This window comes from Dermacentor albipictus, chromosome 8 (assembly GCF_038994185.2).
Source record: "Dermacentor albipictus isolate Rhodes 1998 colony chromosome 8, USDA_Dalb.pri_finalv2, whole genome shotgun sequence".
In the NCBI taxonomy this organism is placed as follows: domain Eukaryota; kingdom Metazoa; phylum Arthropoda; class Arachnida; order Ixodida; family Ixodidae; genus Dermacentor; species Dermacentor albipictus.
Window position 1 is genome coordinate 20762971 of NC_091828.1, and position 15892 is coordinate 20778862.

The 15892-nt window shown below is 45.8% G+C and overlaps 1 protein-coding gene across 4 annotated transcripts in view; it reads right to left on the reverse strand.

Annotated features, from left to right (window-relative positions):
• The window catches only part of LOC139048658 (MIF4G domain-containing protein-like), a 154743-nt gene continuing 138851 nt past the window's right edge, over positions 1–15892 (reverse strand). For all 4 annotated transcript variants that reach the window (XM_070523141.1, XM_070523140.1, XM_070523143.1 and 1 more), the window contains 2 exons: positions 14840–15142; positions 1–5867 (listed from right to left, as the gene is read on the reverse strand). In XM_070523141.1, coding sequence (XP_070379242.1) covers positions 5631–5867; positions 14840–15142 — 540 coding nt within the window. In that variant the 3' untranslated portion in view covers positions 1–5630. The remainder of the gene's footprint in view (positions 5868–14839; positions 15143–15892) is intronic.

Sequence of the window (15892 nt, forward strand, 5' to 3'; positions counted from 1 at the left end):
TACAAGTCAAATAATTTTTGTTCTCTCAATTTTTTTTTCTTTTCAACAAAAATGAACAAAGCAGTGACTGCTTATCACAGACAGCGCCAAAACTAGATAAAAAACAAATGAGAAAATTGCAGGAGAATCAACAAGAAAACACTAAAGAAACACTGCATGCACACTTCTTTGCATAAACACATAAAACGATCGCACAAACACAGACGGCATTTGCTCTGTGGAAAGAGATGACATTGCAACCATTCACTATCAAGAATGGCATCTGCGCTGTCGATAACCAAATGCTCCAAAATAGTACAAGCAGTACATTGCCTTTCGCAGTGCTCTTACAATGCGATACAAGCCTCAGCAATCACTGCCATCAATAAGCGAGCCCAGGATCACCCATGAAACAAAAGCACCGCAAACACACAGCACCCATAAGCAGTCTAAAAAAACAAAAGGAAGAATCTTAAGCAAGTACAATTTTTCCACCTCTCCTTCACTTGCTGCAAGAGTCATCTCCGGAAGGTCCACGGGTGTCCCTAGAATTTATGTCTAGGTAAAATGTAGTGCGACATCTGCACTGTCACCACGGCTGCTCTGGAACCTTACGAAATCTAACAAAAGCCTTCCTATTTCTCAGAAGAGACACTCGAATGTGACGTGCAAGCAAATTGGTTAAAAAGAACTGTTTTGATGTCATTCAAAGCTTTGACCTTTGGTGCATAATCTGAAGTCGCAAAGCTGAGACACATACCAATTTCATTCCGGAATGCACCTAATTAAAGAATGGCTGGTGTTTGTGCTAGGGAGCTCTACACAGATTGGATGCATGAATTGTGGAGTAGGCTACTTATTATCGCAAATGCCACTTGAAGAAATAACAGTCAAATGGCTTATAACGAACTGTAGCCGTGTTCTTTAGCAGTTGATGTCACCCGAAGTTCTTCCGTGATGCTGCACTACAATGCTTGTACCCATTTAAGAATGTGACTGACAACGAACAAAAAGTGCACAGCATTAAAAATACCATTCTGAAAATGTGCATATTGAAGATGGGCATTACACAACAACACTAGTGGCAATGTAAGATGACGAATAAAGCACTTCAAAGAGCAGCCTCAACCTTGAATACTACCTAGCATAAACTGATAGTTAGGGTAGGCAGTATTGAGAAGCTTGAAAACGTTTGCAACCTCGTCACTCACTTTTGGTTTGCATAGTTGTGCACAGTCGAGCTTGGAATGCAGTCTACAGCAATTTTTGAGCCATCAAAAAGGCACACAACCTATTCAATTCAACAAATGAAATGAGTTGAATTGCATTTTTTTTTAACCTTTCCACAGCCTCACTTGCTTTGTTGTCCATACAAAGAACACTGTCAAAGCAACTCCTTGCACATTAATGTGCAAGAGACTGACATTTCTTTCTTTAAATCAAGTAACTTTCACGTTCACCTTGCCAATATTAGATACACTCAATCTTATGCATTAATCTATCCAATATAAACAAATGAAATTTCTTTTACCCCATGTTCTGTTGTGCCAGGAGGTTGTGTGCCCCCTGGGGCTCAAAGACTACCCAGACGTACAAATGAGCAAACCTTGGCATGTTCGACCTCTCATGACCCCAAACTTTTGCACATGCAGCTTTGCACCAGCTGCAGTGGGGATGGAGGCAAGCATGTATTTTTTTTCTTCGATGCACGTAGTACCGACGCACGTGTCTGTCGTGCACGCTTTTGCCGTCACTGCTGCCATCTTTCTGTGATTTGTATGGACACAGAGTTGCCACAGAGTACAACAGACTAAATTCTTGGGGCCAGCTGCTCAAGCATATATTCGAGGACTGTTTAAAGCTAAAGCAAGAATAAGGTGCTAAGCTTGATGTTACACGCAAAAAAGAAAATAAAGCAGTAAATGCGAAGCCTCAGGAACTTCCAAAACAGATGTCCAGTAAAGTTCAAGGCCCCTTTATGAAAACAATTGCTTCTTTCCCGCACATGCGCATGTTTTAAACAAGCACGCAGATGTTTAAGAACTGCCATAAACTGTAAAAATGACCGAAACGTGCAGTGACCCCTCTAACGTAGTACACCTTTCAGCTAACATGACTGCCGTGGGCAGTGAAAACTCAGTTTGTTGCCCTCTGAAGCAGCTGTTGTGCCTACTCATTAGAATTAACTACTCACACGCAGAACAGCAGTTGTTCACAAGTGGGTCTATCATTCCAACATTGACTTTATCTAGGAAACTTGCACTAGTTATACTACTACAAAACATTATTCTGTGAAAACATTCACCCTAGTCAAGGTGCTTTGGTCACAAAGAAAGAAAGAACCTTCCAGTGCTGTCAGGTCCTTCAAGGTACTTCTGTACAAACGCTTTCATGCTTGCACCTTGTCTTTGGTTAGTTAGCTTTGTAATGATTGCTTTTCACTGCAAGCAACTTCTCTGAATATAAGTGATACAGACACAAGTCATACCTTTGGAATTTAAGGTGATAATAACAGAAACAACTCAATGAAATGTCTAGCCATGCAGAGATAGAAAAATGTGCAAAAAGTTTTTTTTCACACTCTGATGTGTTGATATATGTATGAAAGCACCTTCTTGTATCCTCTAGGCTACTGAGAGAGAAAACTGGTAGCTACCTAATACAGTAACATTATCTACGGACTGGACAGTGCTTCTTAAAGAAACGTACCTCAGAGCTATTACTTCAGTATTTAGTATCCCTTGAAGTGGTATCCCTTCTGATAAGTCTCAGTATTTGGACAGAACCTGTTTCTTCTACCTGTGCTATGCTGATGGCGCTACAAATTTCTAATAAAAATCTACAAGAGTATGTTTTCCACAAAAACCCTGGCACAAGAAGATGTAAGAAATCTAGTCATGGCCACCAACCTGTCCACATGTACATAGATCATAGGAGGGTTTGTCTGGACATGGCAGCAACTCTAAATTTTAATTCTCCCTAGCATTTCCTGTTGTATCCATGTCATCACTTCAGGCTGTTCACAACAGCTATTTTCACCTTGTGCACTAGCACAATGGACACAAAGTGAACAATACATGATCTTGCAAAACATGAATAGCTTTTCAGGTTCTCTTAGTTCATCATTGGCTCTACAAGATATAATAAAAGAAGCTATCGGTGAAATAGTGAAATCTTCCTATGTGAAACAAAGTCACAGATGTCGCTAGGAGATTGGTGCGTGTTGGAAGACTCCATCGATTTAGCAATTGTGCTCAGGTATGGGTGTCTACAAGGTGCAATAATGCAACAAAAGAGATAGAGAAGGTGATCTAAATATGTGAAAATATACCACGTAAATAAGTTTTGGCGATACCACACTACCCCTGGTATAGAGCAACAAGATTATCAAGCACAAACAGGCTAAAACAACATATTCTTTATGCGCAAAACCACAGAACATTCGGGACAATGCAATAGCGCTTCACACTTCATGGAGGATAAGAATTAAAAAAAAAAAACATGGAAGAGACGGGTCCAGAGCACCTATCTGCGTCCTGGTTATTTCTCGGGAGAAAACAGCACAGAGTTCATGTGTCATGCAGTAGCTGACGTGTTCACTTCCACCTGCCCAGCAGTATTCTGATCTCGGGTGTGGTGCCAGCTTACCTCAGTGGCAGGCCGACACACTTGTGCGCTTCAAAAATGGTACAACAGGTGAAAGACCGCACAGCGGAATTTCATTACACAGAGCCACACCCCGAGCACCACTTACAAAAGACCTTTCAAGAAAGGCAAGTACGTGAAACACTCACCAAGCATCACAAATCGAAGCGGAGTGCTCGACCTGCGAGTGAGGGTGGCCTCGACAACTCTCACTTTCGTGACGTTTAAAATGTTGATGGCACTCGACCCACGCGAAGCGAAAAAGAGAGTGTCACAAGAGCCAGCTTACGCAATAATGCTCCGTCCGAACACGACCATCACATGCAGTGCTTAACGTAGGCAGAAATATTTCACATTTCAACTGTCCACTTGAGCACTTCTCCCTGCACACGTATTCAAGGAATGCATCACAATACTTACAGAGAGCGATGGGGACTTTTCAAGGATTGAAAGTGCATACCGAGTGACTACTTCGAGAACGGCTGCTCAATTCTGCGTGGCAGCAACGAGCTCTGCCCGCGTGACCAGGTATGGTGACAAATACAAAACTGCGACTGAGCAGTGGTTTGAGAGCGCTGTGAGTCAGCAAAGATGGTGAAAAGTTCGATGCTGTAGAGAAGCCTGGCTATTCATGTCCACTGCATTAGCGTTCCATTCCTGCCAGGGAAGAATGCAGGAAAACTGACTACTTCAATGTCAAGCAGGAACACGGGATGTGAAGGGTGACATCTAACCACGACGAGTAGTATTACAATGGCACTTCTTTGTCATCTTTTCATCCATGAAAGGGCAAGCCAAGTAGTCGGGAAAGACAAATGTGTGGTTCAATGGTGAAACAGTGTTGACATGCACATTAAAACTATCGTGCACAAAGAATACACAAGAACAGCCAGGAAATTTTTAAGTCTCCAAGGACAACCAGACTTCACAGCCACAACAACCATGGTGCGAGAATTTGGTCTCAGCACACCGCTAGCAGATCAGTATTGGGGCAATGAAAAAAAAACGTAAGACACAAAGAGAAGCAACACTGAATGTTACACCATAAACTCAAGAAGGAGACAAGTTAAGCTAACCACAGAAGCCACCCAATAAAATAAACTTCCTTTGTGACAACAAAAACCATTATATGAACTTTGAAACACCAATAACAGAAACGTAAAAATTCAACTGTAGTGCTCTTATCTGTTTTTGATAGTAAGAACACAAGAAAAATAGGGGAACATTGTGCACCTGGCACCTAGAACCGATGCAAAGTGGTTGCCACCAGAAGGACATTGTATGCAGCTAACAAGAAAAAGCAACAAAACTAGAATCAACCGCTGCCAACGTGATTTGGATTAATAAACCCATCAAAAGAAAGCAAGAAAATGTTGGTGTACACTGCAAGACAGCTTTAAGTGTTTTACTCACCTTTGTCACCTTGGGCGTGAAGGAGCACACAAGGATGGTCACACGGAAAGGCCCCGATAGTACCACAACCTGCTTACGAGATTGATAAATCCTGCTAACCCAGCATGCAGCATGCCACCAAAATGCCATGATGAAATGTCATCAACCGTTAGAGGTGTGGAAACAGTCAGTACTCAAAAAGAGTTTAGCTTTGATGAACTGACCCCCACCCCAAACTGTAAGGAAGTCTGTACATACTCATGTAGTGCTACTGTTTCACATTGACGTCGTCTTCCTCAATTCTTTCATGCCTTCTCCATTTTCTCTCCCTTTTCTGCAGTGACTGCCATACAGGAGAACACCAAATAGTGTGGGACACTGTTCGAACCCTTCTTGGCAATGCTCACAAACGGCAGTGACAAGGAGATTCAAGGACAAAGCAAGTAGGAGACTCGTCAAAGATGCTACAATCAAGCATGTGGGGAATAGACTTCCTGGTGTTTCACAGAGCCAAGTTGTGGTAAGTCAAAGTCTCTCTCTCTCTCTCCAGCAACCAAGAAGTAAAGCGGGCGAGTCGTCGTCGTGGTCGGGGCTGTGGTAGCATCGTCGGCCACTCACTTGCGGTGCTCGAGGCTCGTGTAGGGGAAGTAGTACAGCTGCTGTGCCAGGTTGAGCTGCCATCCGGAGGCGTGCAGCTCGAGCAGTTCGAGCAGTGTCTTGCGCGCCTGAGCCGAGAGGCCCGGCTGGACAAATGCCTCCCGCAGCCGCCCAACCAGGGTTGCCATACGCTGGGGGGCGTCACGCTCCACTGCCCGGCCCGCGATCGTCAGCACTGACCGCAGACACTCCATCTGTGAACAAGACGAAAGGACGTGTGATCAGTGCAAGTGGCAGTTGTAAGAGGCACGAGTTACAACTTGCAAAAATACCAAGAGAATATTTTACAGGCACAATAGGGCACTTCCACTGGTTCTGTTGAAAACATATTGGATTGATGTGCGTTTTATTTGGATTCTACTGGTACCAATACCATCCTATAGGTGGACTCCAACCTCTATTTGTTGCCTACTGGACAAATAGAACTTGTATTGGTACTAAAAGGGTCTGATATATTACATCTATTTGTCGTCTATTGGACCAACAGGCCTGTATTGGCATCAATAGGGTCCGACAAGTGAGAGCTATTTGACCAATAGGTTTGTCTTGGTACCAATATGGCTCATTAAGCAGGAGCTATTTGTTGCCTATATATCTGTTTCCTGTTGGACTGATAGGGAATGAAAACATAAATGATGCGGCTGGAAATAAACCTAAAAGTGCTATTTGACAAATCACTTCATTGCACAATTTTAAAAAGCAGCAGTAGTGGTTATACAGAACACATGCACCAAGAACTATCAGTTTCGTGTGACGTCAACTTGATTTGCCGGCAGTCCCCTACACTTCGTTGTTCTGGAGAAGCCCACAGACTTGAGTTGTGTTAATAGCATTCCAGTAATACAATTCCACTGTGCTAAATCATCCTAACTGGCGCGCAAGTGCCACTGAGCAGACAGGGCTACTAAACTCCGAGCTTCCGCCAGCCTTCCATCATGACAGGTGGCCCACAATCCACAAGTGCTGGCAGTGGACACTTCAGCTCCTGTCTTTCAAAGTTCTTCCCATTATGTGCTTTTAGCTGTGATGTTTGCTAGGATTTGTGCCGTTGATTTGGAGCTGTTGTCAGCAGTCCATAATTAAATTAGGTTATGGGGTTTTACGTGCCAAAACCACTTTCTGATTATGAGGCACGCCGTAGTGGGGGACTCCGGAAATTTTGACCACCTGGGGTTCTTTACCATGCACCTAAATCTGAGTACACGAGTGTTTTCGCATTTTGCCCCCATCGAAATGCGGCCGCCGTGGCCGGGATTCGATCCCGCAACCTCGTGATCAGCAGCCTAACACCATAGCCACTGAGCAGCCACGGCAGGTAGCAGTCCATAGTCACACAGGAGCACAGTTCTGTTACCTGCATGGCGAATATGCGAGGTATGTGGCCATACTGAACTCCACAATATGACTGTGACGACATTGCCTATGAAATGCATGCATTTTGACCGACTGCATGATCAACCTTGGATGTGCTTGCTGCCTCACCTACACTAAGAAAGTTTGCCGAGAGTGCCAATATACTGCCTGTCGTGATAGGAGACATGTTGATGTGACTTGATGTGACATCTTGTACAAAGCTAGAAGGGGTAACCTGGCATAAGCAACAACAAATCAGCATTATATTTTAGGTGTGCTACTGGCAATTTTGGCGGTTCATAGTAGATGTGAGCTTTTTATTTCTTTTTTGCTCTCTGTGGACTCATTCAAAGCTCTTTCAAACCTGCGTCAGTGCTTTCCAAACCGAGTTTTACCACTTTCCAGCGTAATTCTGACCTTAGCATCATTTTTATAATTGGTTAAGTGATTTTCTGTGGTTATTGTTTAACATGCAGAGTGTGAATAAACTACTCTAAGCTTTAACATGGTGTAAAAATGTTTCTGTCACACTAGTATGCGTGGTGCATGGTCACCACTGCCATTGAATCCTACTGGACCAAAAAGCCTATAAGACCAATATGTCGATTGAACCAATACACCTACAGGACCAATACACTTAAAGAACCAATACACCTATTGGCATCAATAATCTCAGGCTATTGATATTGTATTGGAAGTTTTGGTTTTTCTATTGTGAATTTTCTGTTGGTATCAGTAAAATTACTGTGAGTCACAGGATGATACACAAATTTGAGAGGAGATTAAACAAAGAGCTCTAGACTGGTAGGTAAAATTTTTTACACAGCACATAAGCTGGAACAACCCGCAAAAAAATTAAGCAGAACTTGTCTTGCGACGACTGTCGACAGCAATATGTTTGGGGAGGAGGGAATGGTGCACAAAATCTGTCCAAAACACTTTTTTTTTTCAAAAGTAGGACTACTAAATACTTCATCTTATGGTGAACATGTCCAGCAAGTGGTGTGCTTGTGGTTGCACCATAAGTGATTGAAAAATTGAGCCTCTAATGCATAACCGCTCATGAAAGTGGGCATGGCTTCTGAAAATATTGTTTATGTTGCAATTTTCACTATAAAGTAAGTACAGTAATGCAAACAATGAAGGGAGGACATGGCAAGAGCCAGAAAAGGTTTCGCGAGGAAATATAATGATGATGATGATGATGCAGACTATGCCCCAGGTGTATACTAGGATGGTCGAACAGCGAAAACTTCACACAAGATTTCTTAAAACGCTGTTTTGACTTGCATAAGGTATATTTTCTATGCAATGAATGACCATTCTTTGAAATTTCGATCAATAATTGCTCAGTGGTCATTGCAGAGACTGAACTAAAAACAATTTTTCAATGAATACTTTATTTTTTATTTACAGCTTTCTCCATCCAAAAGCCACCTAGTTAGAATGTTAAATCTAAAAAAATTATTTCAGGAATGCAATTATGTCATTTATTGCTTTTAGTTCAGTAAAAACTGTGTTGTAAGGAAGACGCGAGAGCACTTTCGTCACTCTAGAAGGAATCTTTTTTTTTAAATGGTCCTCCACCAAATAACAAATGTGTTTCATTTATGTTTTCATAATATCCATACAACTCAACTTTCTTGCTTGAATTTTTATATGGAAGAAGTAGAAACATTTAAATAGCTGTACAAAATTTGAATTTATAGTAGAAGTGGAATTTGAGATATTCCCCAAAAATGTTAAAAGCCGTCTGTCTGGGTACCATCCCCCTTGCACATGGAATCAATGGCATGCACAATTAGCATGGATAAATCACTTAGCAGAGGCAAAGTGCTTGTCCCATCTGCCTGTCCCATCTGCCTCGCTTAACTTTGTCCTGCCTTTCACGCTTCATTCTACTAAAAGTATCAATATAGCGACAACGTATTGCCACCATCAAAACAAGTTATGTATGAGGCACTTACTGCAGCAGGACTCCTCTTTCGTGCTTCCCCAACAACATTCAGTGCCACCTAGTGGCACCGTCACAAAGCCTTAGCGTGGCTTCCGGAATGCATGGCGTGCCTGTGCATGCGAACACTGAGAAACTCGCCACGACACCGGTGGGCTCCTTTCTCGCACTTCTTTCAGGACACGCTGCCTCGTATAGCGGTGCTATTGCGAAGTCCACGCACGGCCTCTGACACGAGAAGTGTGGTGGGCTGATGCATGTGAATACTGAGAATTATTTTCCCTCTGCCCACCCAGTACTCAGCGACACAAGTTGGCGAAATGTTGGTTGCAGAGCAGCGAATACCCAGTGCACTCATGCATGGTGCAGCTCACAAAAGCGATGACATGAAGGAACCACTGAAAATACCCAGTGCATTCGTGCCGCAGCCTGCTAAACCTGTCCTTGAAGAACCTGTGGGACGTGGGTTCACTTCTGCCCAGCACCAGAGAAATTCGAGGGATCTTTCTTGTCCTAGTAGAGCAGCACATTGCCAGAGGCACATACCTAGCTACCCGAGTCGGCATCAAAGAGGTTCACTGAACACTTGCATAGACTGAGTGGCACATATTTTATTTAGTTATTTATTTATTTATTTATTTATGCATACTGCAGCCTCAATGACGGTATTGCAAGAGTGGGATGAACGACACAGATACTACATTTACCCCCCATTACGCTAATGATTGCATCATTTTCAGAGAAATTAACAATGCTAACGACATTGAATTACTTAAGCAGAACTTTGCCACTATAGGGAACTGGTGCAATGAATGGTTAATGAAGCTAAATATTAACAAATGCAAAGTCATACGTGTGTCTACAAAAACATCTAACATACCGTCGTACTACATTGACAACATGTCGTTGGTATCAGTTTCTTCATATTGCTACGGAATAGTATTACCAATGACCAAACCAAAGGCGAGCAGTAAGAAGACAACGACAACGATTGGAGGCTAGCGCGGGCTGTTGCCTCTTGGCCAAGTGCGGCGTAATACGTTGTAAATATACTTGTATATAGCTTTTCATCTGCGTCTTCTTACGTAACATATCTGGTGGAGGTGGACGTTCCCTGTACCTCGTCACAGAGCTTCGCAGTGGACGGTACGTCGAGCCTAGCTTCATGGCTCCCGGTGATGACAACTCGACTCAGCCGCCTCCGACACCTGCTGCCACTTCGATGACCTACATCACTCTCCCTGCTCCTCGTGATCCTGGCGTATTCTTGGGCAAAGATGGGGAAGACGTCGAGGACTGGATCAGCCTGTACGAACACATCAGCCGCAATAACCGGTGGGACCCTACTATATCATGCTCGCCAACGTAGTCTTTTACCTCGGTGGCACACCTCGAGTTTGGTTTCGGACGCACGAAGATGACGCCCATGGACTACATGATGGTTCTACGATGTTCTTGGCAAGCATTTTGCGAACTTCTGCGTGAATAACTTGACGCTCAGCCGGTGACACTCGATACGGGCGGCGATGAATAGGAGGGGCATCGCCAGTATTAATGCGATGTTTAACAGCTGTAGTTGGCGCCATAGGACGATTGTTAAAGTCAAAAATATCATTGTAGTAAAACAGAACACGGTAGAGCTCACGAGCGTGCTCGGACGGCATGTCGGGCGCAATCATTTTCTGTAAGCCAGCGATGGTACAACTTGTTGACTGCGATGGTAGAGGAGGATCGGCTGAATTGTCGTCTACCTCAATAGATGCTATGGAGTGATCCTCGAATGAGCAAAGCTGGGCCAGAGACATCCCACATGGCAGCACTTGTGTCGTCAAGCCAAAATTGACCACTGGCAGGCAGACGCAATTCGCCGTAATAGATAAAACGGTATGAGGTACCGTGATCCCATGTGTAAGGAGGACGTCTTGCATAGAAGCCGCGATATAGTGACCGTCGGGCACTGGTGGGGATGACACTAGGTCAACGTAAGTCAGTGCCGAAGGTGGCAAGCGAGCGAAGTCGACGGAACTGAGGCGACTGAGGTGTGGTTCAGCGGGATCCAGAACAGGCAGGTCAAGGCGGAGAGTACTGGCGGAACAATCGACGAGAGCAGAATGTGCGGAGAGGAAGTCTAAGCCAAGGATGATGTCGTGGGGACAGTGGGCGATGACCGTGAATAGCACAATTGTGGAGCGATTGGCAAAGGACACACGGGCGACACATTTACCAATTACGGGGGCTGTTCCGCCATCGGCGACATGGACGACATGCGTCGTGGTGGTCGTGATTATTTTTTTCAGGCGGGTACGAAGGCTAGCGCTCATTACTGAAAAATGCACCCCAGTGTCTATAAGAGCAGATAGAGGAACACCGTCGACTTGCACGTCAAGAAGGTTCAGATGAGTGGGCAACGTCAGTGGAGGATTTGGCAGCGTAGGGAGCAATGCAGCGTCACCTCGAGGCACTGCATCATCTAGTTTTCCGGCTGGGAGCGGCGTCCGAAGGGAGTCGGCGAAAAGGAGCGACGGGGTTGGGGAGAGCGAGATTGTCGTCATTGGGGCGAAGGTGAACGAGAATAGGGGCGGTTCGGCGCAGGGGAGTCAGTTGCGGCATTCTGTACCGAAGGAACTTCCTGATGGCTCTGATCTTCTTCTTGTCGTGCCAAAACAGCTACAACAGACTGTGCTCTTTGAGATGCATGACGCACCCATTCCAGGACATCTTGGGGTAACCCGCACGTATGACCGCGTCTGCCGCCGCTTCTATTGCCCTGGTCTCGCTCGCTCTGTCCGACGCTATGTTGCTGCCTGTGATACCTGCCAGCATCGGAAAACACCTCAGACGCTACCTGCCGGTCATCTCCAGCCGGTCACCGTCCGTGTGGAACCGTTCTTTCGTGTTGGCTTAGACCTCCTCGGTCCCTTTCCCACGTCATCCTCTGGGAACAAATGGGTAGCCGTCGCAACTGATTACGCCACCCGATACGCTATCACGTGGGCTCTCCCTACTAGTTGCGCCACTGACATCACGGACTTTCTCTTGCGTGACATTATCTCACTTCATGGCGCCCCGCGACAGCTGCTCACTGACCGGGGTCGCAACTTTCTCTCGAAAGTTATCGCCGACATTGTACATTCCTGCTCCACTCAACACATGCTGACTACCTCATACCATCCTCAAACCAATGGCCTGACAGAGCGGTTAAACTGTACTCTTACCAACATGCTGTCCAAGTACGTTTCGAAGGACCACCACGACTGGGACGTTGCCCTTCCTTACGTCACATTTGCGCACAATTCTTCCCGGCACGACACCGCCGGATTTTCGCCCTTTTATCTACTCTACGGTCGCGAACCGACCTTGCCCCTTGACATGGTACTTCCTCCTGCTTCGATCTCAACGAGCGAGTATGCGTGCGACGCCATCGCCCTCGCCGACCATGCACGCCAGCTCGCCCGTGCTCGACTGACGGACTCGCAAACCACTCGGCAGCGTCAGTACAACGCCCGCCACCGTGACGTACAGTTTTCGCCTGGTGCGCTCGTGCTCCTGTGGTCGCCCTCTCGTCTTGTCAGACTTTCAGGGAAGCTCCTTTCGCGATACACAGGGGCCTACCGCGTGCTGCGCCAGGTGACACCTGTGACGTACGAAAGTGCTCCTGTGAGCTCAACCTCGTCATCTACTCTATCATCTACTGATGTCGTGCACGTCAGTAGGCTCAAGACCTACTACACTGCTTCAGACTCCGACCTTTAGTCGCTACGGGACGACGCTTTTGCCGCCGGGGGTAGTGCTACAGAATAGTATTACCAATGATGAAGAGGCGAGCAGTAAGAAGACGACGACGATTGGAGGCTAGCGCGGGCTGTTCCCTCTTGGCCAAGTGCGGTGTAATACGTTGTAAATATACTTGTATATAGCTTTTCATCTGCGTCTTCTTATGTAACAATATATATATCTTGGTATTTACATCACTTCTAACCTCAGCTGGTCTCTACATACTGAGAACATAATTAAAAACGCTAATCGCATGCTTGGCTACCTACGTCGCAACTTTTTCAGCGTACCTATTATTTGAATAACCAATGCTCATTAAGGGTTACGGACTGGATTCCAAGGGAAGGGAAGCGTAGCAGGGGGCGGCAGAAAGTTAGGTGGGCGGATGAGATTAAGAACTTTGCAGGGACAACATGGCTACAATTAGCACATGACCGGCGTAGTTGTTGGCTGATGATGATGAGGACTAATTTGAAACATTTGTTATATAAATTTTTCATCATCATCAGCAGCCTGGACACGTCCACTGCAGGGGAAAGGCCTCTCCCATACTTCTCCGACTACGCCGGTCATGTGCTAATTGTAGCCATGTCGTCCCTGCAAACTTCTTAAACTCTTCTGCCCACCTAACTTTCTGCCGCCCCCTGCTACGCTTCCCTTCCCTTGGAATCCAGTCCGCAACCCTTAATGACAATCGGTTATCTTCCCTCCTCATCACATGTCCTGCCCATGCCCATTTCTTTTTCTTGGTTTCAACTAAGATGTCATTAACTCGCGTTTGTTCCCTCACCGAATCTGCTCTCCTCTTATCAACTTAATGTTACATGTGCACCCATCATTCTTTCCATAGCTTGTTGCGTCGTCCTCAATTTAAGGAGAACCCTTTTCGTAAGCCTACAGGTTTCTGCCCCGTAGGTGACTACTGGTAAGACACAGCTGTCATACACTTTTCTTTTGAGGGATAATGGCAACCTGCTGTTCATGATCTGAGAATGCCTGCCAAACGCACCCCAGCCCATTCTTATTCTTCCAATTATTTCAGTCTCATGATCCGGTTCCGCAGTCACTACAAGCCCCAAGTAGATGTACTATACCCTTACCACTTCCAGTGCCTCGCTACCTATCGTAAACTGCTGTTCTCTTCTGAGACTGTTGAACATTACTTCAGTTTTCTGCAGAGTAATTTTTAGACCCACGCATCTTCTTTGCCTCTCCAGGTCAGTGAGCATGCATTGCAGCTGGTCCCCTGAGTTACTAAGCAAGGCAATATCATCAGCGAATCACAAGTTTCTAAGGTATTCTCCACTGCCTCTTATCCCCAATTCTTCCCAATCCAGGTCTCTGAATACCTCCTGTAAACACGTTGTGAATAGAATTGGAGAGGTCGTATCTCCCTGCCTGACGCCTTTCTTTATTGGGATTTTGTTGCTTCCTTTATGGAGGACTACGGTGGCTATGGAGCCACTATAGATATCTTGAAGTATTTTTAAATACGGCTCGTCTACGCCCCGATTCCGTATTGCCTGCATGACTGCCGAGGTTCTGACTAAATCAAATGCTTTCTCATAAACAATGAAAGCTATGTATGAGGGTTGGTTATATTCTGCACATTTCTCTATCACCTGATTGATAGTGTGAATATGGTCTATTATTGAGTAGCCTTTACGGAGTCCTGCCTGGTCCTTTCGTTGAGAGAAGTCTAAGGTGTTCCCAATTCTATTTGCGATTACGTTAGTAAATACTTTGTGTTGCATTGAGGGGTGTTGCATTGATGAAAACAAATGGCTACCTGTACTTTGTTTTCATCAATGCAACACCCCACAGTTAAGTGAAATCTGCTGAGCATTTATTTTGTACTAAAGAAACCGAAGATCTCGTTACTGTAGCACTTAAGGGTATGTGTTCTCCCACCACAACTGCTGTAGGGTCACTAAACATTTGCTAACATCTATTGCTAACATCATATGCTACCCCACAGCTGGTGTAGGGTCTCTAAACATTTGCTCAAACAAGGCACACAGCTGCATGATACAGTCAGTGTGCAACTTTCTGCATCTCAGTGGCTATGTAAGAAGTTCAGCTTACCTCAGCCGGGTTGCCAAGCGAGGGAGGCCGCAGGATGATGTGGCAGCAATCACAGAGCAGCATGACCAGGCACAGTGTGCGGCTCGCCGTGGGTGCCCCACGGCCACCGGCCGAGCCACTGGCACAGCTCCCGCTTCGACCTCTCAGACCCAGCAGCAATTCGGCCAAGAAGCAGACGTAGGCTGTCCAGCGGCGCGGCACTGCCGTGGTAGCATCCAGCGGCCGCAGCAGCTGGTCCCGCTCATTGAACCACTCGCGGCAGGCGCTTAGCAGGCTCTCCAGGAACGTCTCGCCTCTCTCCTTCTGCAGTGTAGGAACAGTCACCATAAGTATTGTGCATAGAGCCTGAGCAGAAAGTACTGGAATATCACAACTACCAGAGAAACTCCAGTATGACCACCAGCTCCTATAACTAGATGCCTGCAACATGAGCCAAAAACCCGCTGCCCTTCCCTTTTCATTTTCCTCCTTTCCACTTGGTAGGGCCACTAGCGCTCCTTGCAGTGGACACTCGCAACACACTGGCCGCTGCGCCACCGCACCGACAGTAAAGCTCGAGCAGACGACGACCGCACATTGCTATCTATGCGTATGCATACAAGATTCATGCTATTTGCTCCATAGGTATTTCTTAGTAATGTGCCATTGCAGCATACCCCAATGCTCGCACAGTCAGACAAACAGACCTGGCCATGTGTTTCCACAACAGCAGTTTGCGTGACCAGTGGCTAAAGCAATTTCGAGGAAGGATTAAGTGCCATCAAGTTACCCTCTGTAGTGCTTAGTCAGCACTTCCACACTGGGGACTTCAGGAAAGATTTACGGAGCAGCTGCTGAAGCCAGTTGCCATCACCAGTGTTCTGACAGTTTTCGATCAAGTCAGGCCTCACTAGACCACAGCTTCCTGTGTCAGCTATTAGCATGGAAGCTACTGACCTGGCCTGCTGGCAGCAAGCTGCGCTGACAGGAGTCACACGACTCCAGTGGTTCAGTAACGACCATTACCCCACAGTTCCGGCTTGTAAATTCGGCAAGGCGCCTCCAATGAGAAAG